General features: G+C 44.1%; 1 protein-coding gene across 7 annotated transcripts in view; it reads left to right on the top strand.

Moving 5' to 3' along the window:
- LOC139384492 (chromodomain-helicase-DNA-binding protein 9-like) overlaps positions 1–18,918 on the top strand; it is a 131,278-nt gene that overhangs the window by 85,992 nt on the left and 26,368 nt on the right. For all 7 annotated transcript variants that reach the window (XM_071129287.1, XM_071129289.1, XM_071129288.1 and 4 more), the window contains 13 exons: positions 888–1,022; positions 1,111–1,232; positions 4,426–4,669; positions 5,993–6,169; positions 6,500–6,643; positions 8,128–8,226; positions 8,499–8,655; positions 12,469–12,679; positions 13,978–14,173; positions 14,516–14,689; positions 16,780–16,965; positions 17,201–17,311; positions 17,459–17,655. In XM_071129287.1, the coding sequence (XP_070985388.1) occupies positions 888–1,022; positions 1,111–1,232; positions 4,426–4,669; positions 5,993–6,169; positions 6,500–6,643; positions 8,128–8,226; positions 8,499–8,655; positions 12,469–12,679; positions 13,978–14,173; positions 14,516–14,689; positions 16,780–16,965; positions 17,201–17,311; positions 17,459–17,655 (2,153 nt within the window). The remainder of the gene's footprint in view (positions 1–887; positions 1,023–1,110; positions 1,233–4,425; positions 4,670–5,992; positions 6,170–6,499; positions 6,644–8,127; positions 8,227–8,498; positions 8,656–12,468; positions 12,680–13,977; positions 14,174–14,515; positions 14,690–16,779; positions 16,966–17,200; positions 17,312–17,458; positions 17,656–18,918) is intronic.

The following is an 18,918-nucleotide window of genomic DNA, read 5'->3' as shown; positions in this document are numbered from 1 at the left end:
CTCAGAGCTATTCTGTTCTTCTGAAATAGACTGCCCTTTCTTCATATCATGTTTTTTAGACCGGTTTAAAAAAAATAATAGATTTATTGTGAAGGTGTAGGATATATTACATTGATTTATTAGACTTGTTCAAATGTATTAGTGCATTAGTGGCTTGTAGGCTATGTGTGGAAGCCAGGAGATGCTAAATGTGTTTCTGTTAATTAACGGTCAATTACCGTGAGACCGGTAGTTATTTGCTTGACAATCACCGGCTGACGAAATTTCTTGACCGCCATGGTCCTACTTCTTCCTAGCCTGAATGGTTCAGAAATCTATTTCTTTCTGGTGCTCCTTAAATTCTGTTTGGTGCCTAGCGTTTTAAAAGTTGAGAGCAGTGTGTGTTTGTGGGAGAGAGTGAGTGGTGTGTGTGTGTGTTTTTACTAGAGGGAGGGAGATTGAGTGTGAGGAAGGGATGGAGAGTGTGTGTGTCTATTTTAACTGAAGAGTAAAGAAGGTTTCATGCAGTGTTTTCTCCTTACTGACACAATGACATGCAGATCATTATGCATGTGTGTTCCTTCCCCCCATTCCTCCAGCCAAATCATAGGTAGTAGGCCTTTGCAAATATGAGGAAATCAGCCATGCTATGCAGTATTCTATTAAACACTAAACAGTGTGAAGTTAAATTCAATATGTGTTGCATTGAGTTAAAGTGTGAATTTCAGTGACAGGTTTTTGCGTAGCTAATGCGCAGGAGGTTTAGAAAACGGGGGACTGGGCGAACAGGATGCTAGTGACAACACTAGTAGCTACTAAAAGGTGAAGTTTTTTTGTGTTAACTCACAACATCTCTCTCTCTTTCCCCCTCCCTCCTCCCCCTCTCTCCGTCCCTCTTCCCCCAGCAGGTGGTGTACTACCTGGTGAAGTGGTGCTCTCTGCCCTATGAAGACAGTACATGGGAACTGAAGGGGGATGTGGACCAGAGTAAAATAGAGGAGTTTGAGCTGCTGCAGGCAGCAAGGCCAGACTCCCGCAGGATGGTAAGCCCCCTTTATTCAACCTCCTTTCTCTTCTCTTCCTCTCTCTTCTTTTCCTTTCTCATCTCTCTTCTCATCCTCTACCCCACAGGAGCGTCCCCCAGCCAGCCTGTGGAAGAAGAGGGATCAGTCGAGGGAGTACAGGAACAGTAACGTCCTCAGGGACTACCAGCTGGAGGGAGTCAACTGGCTCCTCTTCAACTGGTACAACAGGTCAGTAGGGCCCCCCTAAGGCTACACACACACACACACACACACACACACACATACTGTACCTGTATGCATGTGCAAACAAGCAGACACACAGTGTTCTACTGCCCTGAACAGATTCTGACAGTCAGAAACACAGGGTTGTTCCAGACTTCAAATCCTAGGTTTCAGCTCTGTGGTTGTAGCATACTGCATCCAGCCAGAGAGACAAGGGCTGGACTGTCAGATTGCTAAGTAGTGCAGAAGAGAAGCCAGTGAAGCAGTGAGCTGACAGCATGTCTGTACCGAGACAGGGAGACACTTGCTCAGAACCTTCTGACTTCTAGCACGGTTTAGTATGCAAAACCTGTGAAGAATGTGGTTAATAGGTTTGGATGGTATGTCGTATATACCATACACCGGGGTATTTTGAAATTCCAACAGTATGATTTTAGTTTTGATTTGTTTTTTGGGGGTTTTGGGGCACCCTAAAGCTCAGAGGGGTGCGTGCTATGCCACTGCTTATAACTATTAGTTAACTATTGGTTACAGCAGAGACAATCAACCCCCTTGATCAAGATCCCTACTGCTTGAATGTTCTTTGTGCATAATAAAAATAAATACATTTAAAAAAAATATATATATATAATTTATTTATTTATAGCGGCTGTAGGTAGCCTAGTGGTCTGAGTTGACACGGTAAACATCTGTCATTCTTTCCCTGAACAAGGCAGTTAACCCACTGTTCCTAGGCCTTCATTGTAAATAAGAATTTGTTCTTAACTGACTTGCCTAGTTAAATAAAGGTAAAATATATATATGTGCACGCACACTACATGGCCAAAATTATGTGGACACCCCTTCAAATTAGTGGATTTGGCTATTTCAGCCACACCTGTTGCTGACAGGTGTATAAAATTGAGCACACATTGGCAGTAGAATAGCCCGTACTGAAGAACTCAGTGACTTTCAGCGTGGTACAGTTGAAGTCGGAAATCAACATACACTTAGGTTGGAGTCATTAAAACTCGTTTTTCAACCACTCTATAAATGTCTTGTTAACAAACTATAGTTTTGGCAAGTCGGTTAGGACATCTACTTTGTGCATGACAAGTAATTTTTCCAACAGTTGTTTACAGACAGATTATTTCACTTATAATTCACTGTATCACAATTCCAGTGGGTCACAAAGTTGACTGTGCCTTTAAACAGCTTGGAAAATTCCAGAAAATGATGTCATTGCTTTAGAAGCTTCTGATAGGCTAACTGACATAATTTGAGTCAATTGGAGGTGTACCTGTGGATGTATTTCAAGGCCTACCTTCAAACTCAGTGCCTCCTTGCTTGACATCATGGGTAAATCAAAATTCGGACAAAATTCAGACATTTCACATTCTTAAAATCAAGTGGTGATCCTAACTGACCTAAGAAAGGGAATATTTGTAGGATTAAATGTCAGGATTTGTGAAAAACTGAGTTGAAATGTATTTGGCTAAGGTATATGTAAACCTCCGACTTCAACTGTATGTATGTATATATATATATATATATATATTTTACATTTGGAAATAAATTGCACCCTTTTTGTGCCTGCCAGTAATACCACATACCCTGGTATGGTACAGGAACAGTATGAAAATACTATCCCTAGTGGTTAATAATATTTTTTAAAGGGAAGAACACAATGGCATAAACATGCAGTACAGGAAAACAATGCACTCCGCCACATAGGCTATATGAAAAGATCGAAAGGTTGTCTGTCTGTCTTGCTTTTTACAGTATCTTTGAAAAGAGGATGCTTTTATTGACTTAAGGATTTTTTGGTTGTCTGTTTTGATTTGTGTCTTAGTCTTAAAAATGTTTTCCATGAGGACATTTTCATTCACTTATCTTGTTTTTTTTCGAGGCTTCGTCACTGCACAGAGGTAGTGTAGATGTTAAATTATAAATGGTTTCCCTGTGTTGTGATCGTGCTGAGTTAACATTATTAACCTGTGTGCCTCTGAGGCTTGTGGATTGTTCACTGTTCTGCTATCAACATCCTCTTTGTTTAAATTTTTATTTGACCTTTATTTAACTAGGCATGTCACTTAAGAACAAATTCTTATTTTCTATGATGGTCTAGGAATAGTGGGTTAACTGCCTTGTTCAGGAGCAGAACTAGAGATTTATACCTTGTCAGCTCGGGGATTTGATCTTGCAACCTTTCAGTTACTAGTCCAGCACTATAACCACTAGGCTATGCTGCCGCTGGGGAAAGGGAAGAGGAGGAAGACAGAGAGAGAAAGATGGAGAGCGACAGAGGGAGATTGAGATATAGAGAGACCGATCAAGGGAGAGAGAAAGATGGAGAGACAGATCAAGGGAGAAAGCGAGTGAGTGTGGAACACATCCCAAATCATCTGTTTGTAGCCAGGCTGTAGTGTTGCTACTGGGACTGTGTTCAGAGTGCTGTGTTCTTAAAGGTCCAATGCAGCACTTTTTAAAAATCTCTTATCAAATTATTTCTCGGTAACAATCAAGTACCTTAAAACGGTCAGAAAGAAACAAAAATAGCTTCTTAGCAAAGAGCAATTTCTCAAGCAAGAATTTTGCTAGGACTGTCTGGGATGGGTCTGAGTGGGGAAATCTGAAAATGAACTATTATTGGCAGAAAGGTTTGGAACTCTCTTTGTTATTGGTCTATCAACTAATTTACTGTGATGTCACCAGGCAGGCCAAAACAACATCCCACCAAAACAGGCTGAAATTTCAGCTGGTACTTTCAATCAGTTCTTACACTAAAAGGGCATTATCATCATTTTCACCATTTCAGAGTAATTATTCCATCCTCATATTGTGGAAAAATTTATAAAACATAGGAAATCCTGTTTTTGACTGCACTGAGCCTTTAAGATGAAGGAAAACAGTATAGGAAGCAAGTGGGAGTATCTGCTCTTTGCAATTAATGTCAACATTCACTGTAACACCCGCACCCTCTGGACAACCAGATTAATGTTCTGCCTGAATACTAGAGGAAGGATTCTGTTCAGCCCAGTCTCATCACTTAATATCAATATCAGACAGGACCACAACTACTCTATACATTTTTTGGGACTTTAATGTCTCTCTCTCTCTCTCTCTTTCTTCCTCCAACCCCCCTCTCGCTTCCTCTCACTCCTTTCTTACTCCCTCCCTGCCCCCCACCCCTCTCTCTCCCTCTCTTCCTCCCTGACAGACGGAACTGCATCCTGGCAGATGAGATGGGTCTGGGGAAGACCATCCAGTCCATCACGTTTCTGGAGGAGATCTGGCGTGTGGGCATCAGGGGCCCCTTCCTCATCATCGCCCCCCTCTCCACCATCGCCAACTGGGAGAGGGAGTTCAGAACGTGGACCCACCTCAACGTTATTGTCTACCACGGCTCCATGGTCAGCAGGCAGATGCTGCAGCAGTACGAGATGTACTCCAGAGACACACAGGTAAACAACAACATAAATAAATAACACAGGCTAGCCATACGAGATGTATAGTCAGGGACCCACATCAGGGACCCACAGATGAACAACAATGTCAACAACAGGTTGGTCCTTGACGTTTCAAAAGTTGTTCTCTGATGAGGGGAGGTGGTGGTTGTCAAAAACAACAGCAAAAGGGCCTTGAAACCCGCTGGCAGCCAGCATCTCATAATGGGGACTAAGAACAGGAGATAATGTGATGCACATCATTAGCTGTGAAAGATGAAGTGAATCTCAGGTGTCTCTCTGTTCCATTAAAGTAATGACAGTATTTGTTCTATTGTGTATCAGGGAATAGTGACATGAAATCAGAGATACTCAGTCGGACAATGAGATTTGTCCAAGGAGAGCTTGCAGGCCACATAATGAGAGAGAGATACTGAGATTGAGTAGCATGACTGTCATGTTCCAGCATGCCTAGTCACCTTACCCATATACATATCTACCCCTAATGATCCAGTATCCCTTCACATTGTAAATATGCTACTGGAACCGTGTTCTTCTTATTTCTTATCTTGTGTGTTTTTGTTCTACCTTGTTATTTTTATTATTACATTGTTATTGATTACTGCATTGTTGGGCCTTTCACTGTACTTGTGCATGTGATGTTAAAGCTTGAAACTTGAAAGCAGGACACAATTTAAAGGCACATGAGAAGGGTTTGAAGGGTGGCACATGTCAGGCGGTAGCCCTGCAGTTGTTGGCAGAGTAATGTGGAATGAGATCGTAGTATGCAAGGAGGAAGGGGAAAGAACGGAAGAGGGAGGAGTGGAAAGAGGAGCTGCCATCAGGCTGTCTCACTGTAAGACTGTGATACCACAGAGCTTATTCTTACAGCACGGCTCACCCCTTAACACACAGGGAATCACCTTAATACAGGGGCGGCAAGGTAGCCTAGTGGTTAGAGCGTTGGACTAGTAATCGGAAGGTTGCAAGTTCAAACCCCCGAGCTGACACGGTACAAATCTGTCGTTCTTCCCCTGAACAGGCAGTTAACTCACTGTTCCTAGGCCGTCATTGAAAATAAGAATTTGTTCTTAACTGACTTGCCTAGTTAAATAAAGGTAAACATTTAAACACAGGGGATCATGTTATCACAGGGAATCTCACTAGATATGAGAATGGTATATTTCTCAAGGACCATCTTTATATTGTCTTCTCAAATGATTGAAATCACTGACATTTCTTTACAAGGAATTATACATTCAATCAGTGAGAATGAGAAGAGCTGAATGAATGGAAGAGTTGTATTGACTCCCTGTGCATTTCTCCCTGGTTTCCCTCCAGGGTCGTGTGGTGCGGGGAGCCTACAAGTTCCACGCCCTCATCACCACCTTTGAGATGATCCTGGGCGGGTGTCCAGAGCTCAACGCCATCGAGTGGCGCTGCGTCATCATCGACGAGGCTCATCGCCTCAAGAACAAGAACTGCAAGCTGCTAGAGGGCTTCAAGCTCATGAATCTGGTATGTCCAAGTCACTGAGCATAATGTAGGGCAGAACTGAGCAAAGGACAGAAATGCAGCCATTACAGCTTGAATATTTGAGATCCTAGGCCTAGTGTGTCTCCAATCAGTATCTTGTTGGTGTGTGGAGAGAAGCAGTGAAATGTGCCCTAATGGTAACCATCACTGTACACCAATCTGGTTGGATCTTAAGATTGTTTGTGACTGAGGTCTCCCCTCTCTCTGTAGTTGTGTTCAGTGGAGGCACAGCTTGTAGGTTGGAGTTCCTATGCTGTGTGTCTTGTATTGTTTCTAACTCACATCTCTCTCTTCCCTCTCCTCTCTCTACAGGAACACAAAGCTCTCCTGACAGGGACCCCCCTCCAGAACACGGTAGAGGAGCTGTTCAGTCTGCTGCACTTCCTTGAGCCTCAAAGCTTCCCCTCAGAGAATACCTTCATGCTGGAGTTTGGAGACCTCAAGACTGAGGAGCAGGTGAGGCTGTGTGATTCTATCATGTGGTTGTTGGGTTCGTATCAAGTGTGTCGCTGTCAGTGTGAGTGTGTGAGTATTATGTTGTTGGGTTCCTATCAACAAAGTGTGTATGTGAGAAATACTGTGTGTTATAGTTTAGTCTCTGCCTGTTTGCCTGTCTGTGAGTGTGTCCTTTACCACCACTGATCATAATGAATATGATTATTAATACAGAAGCTAATTTGTTTTCATATGGTGTCAGGGGACATGAGTGTGTTTTCCCCACTCACCCCACCTGGTGTTTGAACAGTGTGTCAGTGTGTGGAGATAATGATCCTGTTGGTACAGATGGGACTCTGAAGGAGAATAGAGCTCTCACACACGCACACGCACACGCAGACAGACAGACAGACAGACAGACAGACAGACAGACAGACAGACAAACAGACACACAGTGCTGTTTTGGTAAGTTATGTTATGTTAAAGGCCCTGTAGCATTATGCTAATGTAATTACAGTTATTTAGAACCCCTATTATCAACCTCATGGACTTCATCAGTCTGTTAAGGGTGAAAAATCCAGCAGCGTTTCAGTTATTGACACACTCAAACGGGTGTTCCTGGCATCTACTACCACACCCCGTTCAAAGGCACTTAAATATTTTGTCTTGCCCATTCACTCTCTGAATGGCACATTCACAATGTCTCAATTGTCTCAAGGATTTAAAAATCCTTCTTTAACCTGTCTCCTCCCCTTCATCTACACTGATTGAAGTGTATTTAATAAGGGATCATAGGTTTCACCTGGTCAGTCTATGTCATAGAAAGCAGGTCTGCATGAAGGAGAGGAGACAGGTTAAATAAGGATTTCTAATGTGTTCCTAATGTTTTGTACACTCAGTGTATTGTACTGGTTTGACAATCATACCGGCCCATGGTCAACCCCTCTTAATCCTGCTAATCCTTCAGCACCTCTGGTTAAAATCATGTGTGTGTGGGTGCGTGTGTGGGTGCGTGTGTGGGTGGGTGTGTGGGTGAGTGTGTGGGTGCGTGTGTGTGGGTGCATGTGTGGGTGTGGGTGCGTGTGTGGGTGAGTGTGTGGGTGCGTGTGTGTGTGGGTGCATGTGTGGGTGCGTGTGTGTGGGTGAGTGTGTGGGTGCGTGTGTGTGTGGGTGCATGTGTGGGTGGGTGTGGGTGCGTGTGTGAGTGCGTGTGTGTGTGGGTGCATGTGTGGGTGCATGTGTGGGTGAGTGTGTGGGTGAGTGTGTGGGTGCGTGTGTGGGTGAGTGTGTGGGTGCGTGTGTGGGTGGGTGCATGTGTGGGTGCGTGAAAGAGTGCGTTTCCATTCCAGACTCTCCACATGTTAACCTGTATCTTCCATCTCTCTGTATCCATCTCTCTGTGTCTCAGGTCAAAAAGCTTCACATATTACTGTAAACTGTGTCTGTGTGTATGTGTGCGTATGCATGTGTCCATATATGAACATGCATATCTCGGTCTCTCTCAGGTCCAGAAGTTGCAGGCCATCCTGAAGCCCATGATGCTGCGTCGTCTCAAGGAGGACGTGGAGAAGAAGCTGGCTCCTAAGGAGGAAACCATCATTGAGGTGTGTGTGTGTGCGTTGTGTGTGTGCGTTGTGTGTGTGCGTTGTGTGTGTGTGTGTGTGTGTGTGTGTGTGTGTGTGTGTGTGTGTGTGTGTGTGTGTGTGTGTGTGTGTGTGTGTGTGTGTGTGTGTGTGTGTGTGTGTGTGTGTGTGTGTGTGTGAATGAATGAATGAATGTGTTTGAGATTGAGTATTTGTTTTTTTTTGTTTTGCTGACTGATGTGGTTTCTGTGTATTGTCCTATATAATTGAATGTTTCTATATAATGTGGTCAGGTGGAGCTGACCAACATCCAGAAGAAGTACTACAGAGCCATCCTAGAGAAGAACTTCTCCTTCCTGTCTAAAGGAGTCGGCCAGGCCAACGTCCCCAACCTGGTCAACACCATGATGGAGCTGAGGAAGTGTTGCAACCACCCCTACCTCATTAAAGGTACAGTGATATTGCTACAATCTAGGTTGTGGAACGCTGTATGTAGCCTCTTGATATATGGAAGGACAGTGTATGCCGCGTGGGGAAAGCTGATTTGGGTAATTCCCGCCCATACCTTTAGTAAAGAGCTCTATAGCAGCCCCGGGGCAGAATGAAAACCTCTGAGTCAGAGACGTCCTCATTCCTCACTATCTTTCCCTATGGCGCTGTCTGTTTCTCTCACCCACCCTCTCTCCTCCTCACTCCATCTTTCTCCTAGCTGTGTCAGAACAGAGAAAGCAGGCCAGGAGGTTCAGGCTCTGGAACAGATAATGGACTAACTTCACATCTCCCTCCGTTCATCCCACATCCAAAAGCTGCTGTGTTGGTCCATTGCTCTCCCTCTTCCCTGCCCTCCTTACCATAGCTGTAATATATTTATGTCACTGGTGTACTTGTGCTCTGGTTAATCTGGTTAATCACAGTGCTCATACAAGGCCAGCCTAGTGAACTTTTGGCCTGTGTGTGTGTGTTTGTGTGTGTGTGTCTGTGTCTGTGTCTGTGTCTGTGTGTGTCTGTGTCTGTCTGTCTGTCTGTCTGTCTGTCTGTCTGTCTGTGTCTCTCTCTCTCTCTCAGTTTTGGTGAGGGCTAGGACAACTAAAGGATCAGGTTTAGAGTTGATAAACTGCCAAACGGAAATATGAAAGGATTTCTAATTAAGCAGTAAGTCACAAGGGGGTGTGGAATATGTGCTCCTGAGTGGCACAGCGGTCTAAGACACTGTGTCTCAATGCTAGAGGCATCACTACAGACACCCTGGTTCTGATACAGGCTGTATCACAACCGGCCGTGATTGGGAGTCCCATAGGGCAGAACACAATTGGTCCAGCGTCATCCGGGTTTGACCAGTGTAGGCCGTCATTGTAAGTAAGAATTTGTTCTTAACTGACTTGCCTAGTTAAATAAAGGTTAAATAAAAATAAAAAAACACTGGTAAACAGTTTATAATAGCAATAAGGCACCTCAGGGGTTTGTGGTATACGGCCAATATACCACGGCTAAGGTCGTGCCTATGTACCACAAACCCGAGGTCCCCTATTGCGACTGTGAACTGGTTACCAACGTAATTCGAACAGTAAAAAAAAACATACCGTGTTATAAGGTCTGATATACCACGGATGTCTGCCAATCAGCATTCAGGGCTGGAACTACCCAGTTTATAATATCCACTCGTTTGTAGTATGTCAAATCAAAAAAATGGGTTGTTAGACTTGATAAGCATTATAGAAGTCCTAACTCTCATAATGTCTTTCACCTGCATACAGATTAGTGTAATTATGGGACCTTTCTTCATCAAATCACGTTATTTGTCACGTGCACTGAATACAACAGGTATTCGAACAGGTATATCGAACCTTACAGTGAAATGCTTACTTACAGGCTCTAACCAATAGTGCAAAAAAGGTATTAGGTGAACAATAGGTAAGTATAGAAATAAAAACAACAGTAAAAAGACAGTGATGGCGGGTGGTGGTTGGCGGGACACAATTCAGATAGCCCGGTTAGCCAATGTGCGGGAGCACTGGTTGGTCTGGCCAATTGAGGTAGTATGTACATGAATGTATAGTTAAAGTGACTATGCATATATGATAAACAGAGAGTAGCAGCAGCGTAAAAGAGGGGTTGGGGACACACACACAGTGCAAATAGTCTGGGTCGCCATTTGATTACCTGTTCAGGAGTCGTCTTATGGTTTGGGGTTAAAAACTGTCCTAGACTTTGCACTCTGGTACCGCTTGCAATGCAGTAGTAGAGAACAGTCTATGACTGGGGTGGCTGGGGTCTTTGACAATTTTTAGGGCCTTTCTCTGACACCGCCTGGTGTAGAGGTCCTGAATGGCAGGCAGCTTAGCCCCAGTGATGTACTGGGCCGTACGCACTACCCTCTGTAGCGACTTGCGGTCGGAGGCCGAGCAATTGCCGTACCAGGCAGTGATGCAACCAGTCAGGATGCTCTCAATGTTGCAGCTGTCTAAATCTTTTTAGTTTCCTGAGGGGGAATAGGCTTTGTCGTGCCCTCTTCACGACTGTTTTGGTGTGTTTGGACCATTCTAGTTTGTTGGTGATGTGGACCCCAAGGAACTTGAAGCTCTCAACCTGCTCCACTACAGCCCCGTCGATGAGAATGTGGATGTGCTTGGTCCTCCTTTTCCTGTAGTCCACAATCATCTCCTTAGTCTTGTGTCGTGACATTGTATTAGTTAATGTGACGACTGTTTATCGAATGATTAAAAGTTTCTAAATGCGTGATTAACTGAATCAAGTAATGATTAACTCATTAACCTGGGGCACCATGGGAAAATTAGTTTTTATTGAGTTTCTATTTCCCAAATTAACTCAAAGAATATCAGAATATGGATTTTACAACAGCCGCTAATTAACCAGTTACCTCTACAATCTCGCTCTGAACGTCGTATAGTCCGTGAATCTGCACGGACCCGGGTCTCACCAATGAGTTCCTACCACACCAATCTTAATTGAGTATTTATTTACTAAAAAGCTAAAATGATGATAAAAGATATACATATACAAAACACATTATAGGCTATTGATTAGAACTTAGTATAACGGGCCAACACACTATAGCGCGTGTTACCCAAAATGGGGATTTCAAAGAGAGAGAAAAAGAGAAAGTACACGAGAGAAATATACATTTGGGTGAATTTGTCAGCTATGCTTATTCTAACCCTAGCCTTGCCCCAAACTGCCGCTCTTATGGGTCAGAATATAATGATGTAATTACGTGGGGAAGTTATCTGTGGATCCTCCGCGTGGACCTTTCAGGCTGCTCGATGATGCACTTCTCCTGCGCGCCTTTCTGGTCGTCCTCACGATGTCAGTGTCCTTTTGGCTTAGGAGTCTGTTCCCTCATCCTTGCTCTGGAAGGGGTCTTCTGAGGACAGACAGCTCTGTAGCTCAGAGCTCACAGCATAGGAATGAAACCTTTTAGATACCACGATTCGCTGGGATTGGATGCTAAGGGGGTCCGACTTGAATTCACCCGCTGAGACACAGCTACTCATCCGTAGCTTGGGTAGAAAAATATTTATTTGTCTTCAAACTTGGGTTCTGGGTTCGTTGACTTTTTAGACCTTGGCTGCAGCTTGGGTCACGTAGTCTTCTCTGGAAATTCTTTACTCACAGGTTTTATACCCTTGGGTCAGAATTGGGCGTAACCGCCTTTAGGGCAATTCTCTGGGCGTACCAAGTTAATTAAGAGGGCAAGGTCTAGATTTTACTCAAATCCAATTTTAGACAACTAACTTCACATTTCATCTTCCCCAAAACATTCTCTTTGATTTGGATATTTTCCATACAACGTACAATGTATAAACATCAAACATATACTAGGAAAACTCTTCACGTTACAATGTTTTCGTAATAACGTAATCTATTAACCATTAATAACAAAACAAAAATTACATACATTTTCATATTCCATCTATCGTCATGACCATCTATCGGCTGACGGAAACCATTGTTCCAAAGTCCCTTTATTTCATGTTTAATGTTCTGAGGCTGGTTCTCCATAGTAACAGGACAAAGTCATTTGGGGCGTGAGGGGGTCATAAAACCCCCACATCTTCAGACCCCTAGATCTTTCCTCCTCTGTTGGGGTTGAGAGATAAGCTGTAGGGTTGAGGTCTCCTGTAACCTGACCTGATCAGGACAGTCATGACAACAGCATTAGACGGGGGCCCGCCCTGCTTGTACAATTGTAGCAGAAACACTGATACCATCACTGACTTTATTTTGTCTTTCCATTTCTCCCAGGTGCTGAGGAGAAGATCTTGGAGGACTTCCGAGAGGTGTACAGCCCTGTTGCCTTTGATTTCCACCTGCAGGCCATGGTGCAGTCGGCTGGTAAACTGGTCCTCATAGACAAGCTGCTGCCCAAGATGAAGGCCGGGGGACACAAGGTCCTCATCTTCTCCCAGATGGTCCGCTGTCTGGATATCCTGGAGGACTACCTCATCCAGAGAAGGTACTACTGTCTGCCTCTCTTCTCGCCTTGTATTACTATGCTCCCAAGTACTCCACTCCAATAGAAGCCTGGAAATCAAGGTTCTCTCTCCTCAGATCTTTCAGCTAGGCTGATGTGGAAAAAGACAGGAATCATGCTTGAGAGGGTAATAATAGACTTTGTCATTTCCATTTTTCAGCTCCATTTTCAAAGTGACGTATTTATGGTTTATTATCTGGTGTTAGCTAGCTAGCAGTTTGCAGTGCAGCAAAAGCTGAATCACTCCAGTACTTTCCCTTATTAAATTGAATGTAGTTGAAGAGAAATGTTGAATATCTAAGCATTAGCCTCTCTCTTCAGTGACTGTCTGAGAAAGAGCCTTTTAAAGCCCCCAGTGCTCATCACTCCATAATGCTACCCAGAGCAGGGAGATGATAAAGACTGTGTAACAGAAGCAGAAGAATGTACCAAGACCCTTTCATTCAAGGTCTTAATCTCCTGGCTTAATGATCTTCCTGTTTGCACGCTAAATGAAAAGGACATTATCCCAGCAGCCCGTCTAAGCTGAGGAAAGCAGGCAACTGGCCTGGTCTGTGTGGTCTCTCTATCTCTTTTCCCCTCCCTCTGGATATTTCTGTCCTCTCTCTTCTTCTCCCTCTTGTTATCCTCTCTTGTCTCTCACTATCCCTTGCCTGGCCCTGTGTTCTTTTCCCCTCCATGCTTCTTTCTGGCAATCAAATTTCGAACCAAATCAGTGTAAACACACAAGGCGAGGCGCTCTCCGCTCAGTGGCTAGGCTAGGCTTAGCCGGGGTTCAGCGGCAGGTCACAGACTCCCTCGGGGCACTCCCACGGCAGACAGAGGGAGAGAGGAGTCTGGGCCGGTGGAGGGAAGTGGGTCACTGTAGAGGTGAGGTGTGTAAGGTGAAGAAGATGAGGGGTAGGATGTGGGGTAAGGCAGAGGCGAGGCCAGGGCTCCTGGGAAAGAGGCTGCCCGAGAGAGGGGGAGGAAGGATGAAAGGAGGAAGAGAGAGCAGAATAGAGAGAGGGGAAAAGAGAGACAGGAATGGAGGAAAGAAGGAGACAACTAGTGAATGTTGTTTGAAAGTGGATGACAAAAACAAATTCCTGGAAATATTGTGTGGCAATTGGAGGCCTCTTAGTGTGTGATGGTTGGTGTTGTAACAGCTACTGTAAAACTCAGTGTCGTACTGTATGTAAATGTTGCCCTTCATGATACTTGGATGTGACGCAAGAACATGTGTAATTATGTGTACTAGAAGATCCTACTCCAACCCTGCATGGTCCTGTGTTCCTCAGGTACCTGTATGAGCGTATCGATGGCAGAGTGAGAGGTAACCTGCGTCAGGCAGCTATAGACCGTTTCAGCAAACCAGACTCGGACCGCTTTGTGTTCCTGCTGTGTACCCGGGCTGGAGGTCTGGGCATCAACTTGACTGCTGCTGACACCTGTATTATCTTTGACTCAGACTGGAACCCACAGAACGACCTGCAGGTAAAGACACACACAGACATTGAAAGTGACTTCAGCCTCCACTGTAATACAATTAGCAACAAAGGTGTGGTCACTTTCTATTTCAATTCAGTCAATTCAGGAAGTCCTTGAATTGAGAAGTGTCTTTTATATCCTATTATAATAGTTTAACTTTTTCATTGACACAGCTTGGATAGTAAAATGTATGTATGCATGACTAAGTCGCTTTGGATAAAAGCGTCTGCTAAATGGCATATATTATATTATTATAGCAGCGCAACGATCTTGATCCTGAAGTTATTTTTATTGGACAAATATAAAATGTATTGGGCTGGTCATAACCAAGTTATTTTCTATTGCCAGGCCCAGGCTCGCTGCCATAGGATTGGTCAGAACAAGGCAGTGAAGGTGTACCGTCTGATCACCAGGAACTCTTACGAGCGGGAGATGTTTGACCGGGCCAGCCTCAAACTGGGCCTGGACAAGGCTGTGCTGCAGAGCATGAGTGGCAGGGAGAACAGCTTGCCAGGAGGAGGGGTGAGTCTGCTGTGTCCGTCACACACACACACACACTCTGCAGCACCTGTATCAGTCCGGTGGATGCTCTATGCATTCGGAAAGTATTCAGACCCCTTGACTTTTTCCACAATTTGTTACGTTACAGCCTTATTCTAAAATTGATTAAATATGTTTTTTCTTCTCAGCAATCTACACACAATAACCCATAATGACAAAGCAAAAACAGGTTTTCAGAGCTTTTTGCTCATTTTGTACAAATAAAAAACTGAAATACCTTATTTACTTAAGTATTCAGACCATTTGCTATGAGTCTCGAAATTGAGCTCAGGTGCATCCTGTTTCCATTGATCATCTTTGAGATGTCTCTATAACTTGATGGGAGTCCACCTGTGGTAAATTCAATTGATTGGACATGATTTGGAAAAAACACACCTCTATATAATGTCCACAGTTGACAGTGCATGTCAGAGCAAAAACCAAGCCAAAATGTCGAAGGAATTGTAAGGAGTGCTCCGAGACAGGATTGTGTCGAGGCACAGATCTGGGGAAGGGTACCAAAAAATGTATGCTGCATTGAAGGACCGCAAGAACACAGTGTCCTCCATCATTCTTAAATGGAAGACGTTTGGAACCACTAAGACTCTTCCTAGAACTGGCTACCCGGCCAAACTGAACAATCGGGGAAGAAGGGTCTTGGGCAGGGAGGTGACCAAGAACCCGATGGTCACTCTGACAGAGCTCTAGAGTTCCTCAGTGGAGATGGGAGAACCTTCCCATCTCTGCAGCACTCCACCAATCTGGCCTTCATGGTAGAGTGGCCTGACGGAAGCCATTCTTCAGTAAAAGGCACATGACAGCCTGCTTGGAGTTTGCCCAAAGGCACCTGAAGACTCTCAGGCCATGAGAAACAATATTCTCGTGTCTGATGAAACCAAGATTAAACTCTTTGGTCTGAATGCCAAGCGTCACATCTGGAGGAAACCTGGCACCATCCCTACGGAGAAGCATGGTGGTGACAGCATCATGCTGTGGGGATGTTTGTGGCAGGGACTGGGATACTAGTCAGGGTCGTGGCAAAGATGAATGGAGCAAAGTACAGAGATCCTCAAGTAAAACCTGCATCCAGAGCGCTCAGGACCTCAGACTGGGGCAAAGGTTCACCTCCCAACAGGACAACAACCCTAAGCACACAGCCAAGACAACACAGGAGTGGCTTCGGGATGTCTGAATGTCCTTGAGTGGCCCAGCCAGTGCCTGGACTTGAACCTGATCGAACATCTCTGGAGAGACCTGAAAATAGCTGTGCAGCAACGCTCCCCATCCAACCTGACAGCGCTTGAGAGGAGTTGCAGAGGAGAATCGGAGAAACTCCCCAAATACAACCTTGTAGCGTCATACCCAATAAGACAAAGTACTGAGTAAAGGGTCTGAATACTTATGTAAATGTGATATTTCAATATATATATATTTTTTTATATATTTGCAAAAAAAAAACGTTCTTTGCGTTGTTTTTGTGTCATTATGGGGTATTGTGTGTAGATTGATGATATTATCCATTTTAGAATAAGGCTGTAATGTAACAAAATGTGGAAAAAGTCTAGGGGTCGGAATATATTCCGAAGGCACAAAATGTTAAGTCCATTCTACAAAATGAGAGTGTAGAAAGTGGACTAGTCAATATAATAAACACAGCTTTGAGATATCCTCTTAGTGCATCATCAGTGTGTAGGAGGAGCTTAGCTGTTTCTCTCTCTGGATTAGCTGGACTATCAGGAAGAAAGTGTGGAGCAGACATTATCATACATTATCATGCATACTAACACACCATGGGTCAGCTGGGGGTTGCTGCTACTCTTAAAGATTTAAAAAGGTCTGGCATGTGATCCAGTTCAGCTTCAGTTCAACTAACTGTCTCGCTCCTCTGTGTTTCTCACACTAGAGTGTCTGTCTGTTTTTGTGTGGTGTTAATGCGTAGGGATGCGTTATGCACATGTTTGTGTGTACAATGATTTAATGTGTAAATAGTCCAGTCTGTGATCTACTGTAGTCCATCATCAGTTCCCCTAACACCCTCTCTGTTTCTCCTTCTCCCCCTCCCCTCTCTCCAGCCGACCCAGCAGCAGCTGTCTAAGAAGGAGATCGAGGACCTGCTGAGGAAAGGGGCTTATGGAGCTCTGATGGACGATGAGGATGAGGGGGCCAAGTTCTGTGAGGAGGACATCGACCAGATCCTTCAACGCAGGACCAAGACCATCACCATCGAGTCTGAGGGACGGGGATCTACCTTTGCCAAGGTACCCAGTGACTGAAAGAGCACCACACAGTGGTCATTGTTTGAATGTTGCTATCCTTTTCCTTTCTGCATGACTAGCAGTAGTAACCAGTGTCTCCTGTCTACTCTCATGTCACTCTTCATCACAGACTCTCAGCTCTGTTAGGAGACTCAGACTTCTCATTGAAGGAGACTCAGGAAGGAACAGTGAATCAGATTAACAAGGTTTAATGTGATATAATGTCTTCTTCTCTCAGGCCAGTTTTGTGGCATCCGGAAACCGCACAGACATTTCTCTGGACGACCCCAACTTCTGGGACAAGTGGGCCAAGAAGGCTGAGATTGACATGGACACTGCCAATGGCAGAGTAAGTAATGCTTTAATTTAAACACTGAACCTGCTCTTTCTGGCCGTGATGAGATATGTTATATAGGAGATAAGATCAATGCCATGTGTGAATTTGCTACAATAGTATCTGAGTATCTGTGTGTGTTCCTCTCCTATTCCACAACAGAACAGCCTGGTAATTGACACTCCGAGGGTGAGGAAGCAGACCCGACCCTTCAGTGCCACTAAGGATGAGCTGGCAGAGCTGTCAGAGGGAGAGAGTGACAACGAGGACAAGCCCAAGCTCCGCCGGCCCCACGACCGCCTCAACAGCTACGGCAGGACAGAGTGCTTCAGAGTGGAGAAGAACCTACTAGTATACGGGTCAGTGACAGTGACTGGACCACTTGTGTTCTCCTGTGCTCTCCTGTGTTGTCCATCTATATTGTACAGTATTGTGTCTGTACTGAGACTCCTGTGTTGTCCATCTATATTGTAAAGTGTTGTGTCTGTACTGAAGCTCTCCTGTGTTGTCCAGCTGTGTTGTGTCTGTACTGAGGTTCTCCTGTGTTGTCCATCTGTATTGTGTGTGTGTGCTAGAGGTCGACCGATTATGATTTTTCAACGCCGATACCGATTATTGGAGGACCCAAAAAGTCGATACCGATTAATCGGACAATTTAAAAATAAAATAAAAATTGTAATAATGACAATTACAAGAATACTGAATGAACACTTATTTTAACTTAATATAATACATCAATAAAATCAATTTAGCCTCAAGTAGATAATGAAACATGTTCAATTTGGTTTAAATAATGCAAAAACAAAGTGTTGGAGAAGAAAGTAAAAGTGCAACAATATGTGCTATGTAAGAAAGCTAACGTTTCAGTTCCTTGCTCAGAACATGAGAACATATGAAAGCTGGTGGTTCCTTTTAACATGAGATTTCAATATTCCCTGGTAAGAAGTTTTAGGTTGTAGCCTGCTTCTGCCTACCACCGCTCAGTCAGATACTTAGATGCAACACAGGACACGCTAGATAATATCTAGTAATATCATCAAGCATGTGTAGTTAACTAGTGATTATGATTGATTGTTTTTTATAAGATAAGTTTTATGCTAGCTAGCAACTTACCTTGGCTTACTGCATTTGCGTAACAGGCAGTCTCCTTGTGGAGTGCAACGAGAGAGAGGCAGAGGTTGTAAGACATATCCCCCGAGCTGACAAGGTGAAAATCTGTCTTTCTGCCCCTGAACGAGGCAGTTAACCCACTGTTCCTAGGCCGCCATTGAAAATAAGAATGTGTTCTTAACTGACTTGCCTAGTTAAATAAAGATTAAATAAAGGTGTAAAAAAATAAATAAATAAATACAAAATCGTCAAATCGGCGCCCAAAAATACCGATTTCCGATTGTTATGAAAACTTGAAATAGGCCCTAATTATAGTGTTGTCCATCTATATTGTATGGTGTTGTGTCTGTACTGAGGCTCTCCTGTGTTGTCCATCTATATTGTACAGTATTGTGTCTGTACTGAGGCTCTCCTGTGTTGTCCATCTATAATGTACAGTATTTGTCTCCAGTATTGACTCTCTCCTCTCCTGTGTTGTCCATCTATATTGTACAGTATTTGTCTCCAGTATT

The sequence above is a fragment of the Oncorhynchus clarkii genome, chromosome 26, assembly GCF_045791955.1.
Source record: "Oncorhynchus clarkii lewisi isolate Uvic-CL-2024 chromosome 26, UVic_Ocla_1.0, whole genome shotgun sequence".
In the NCBI taxonomy this organism is placed as follows: Eukaryota; Metazoa; Chordata; class Actinopteri; order Salmoniformes; family Salmonidae; genus Oncorhynchus; species Oncorhynchus clarkii.
Note: the sequence above shows the minus strand (reverse complement) of the source record. Positions and strands in the feature narration are given on the sequence as shown.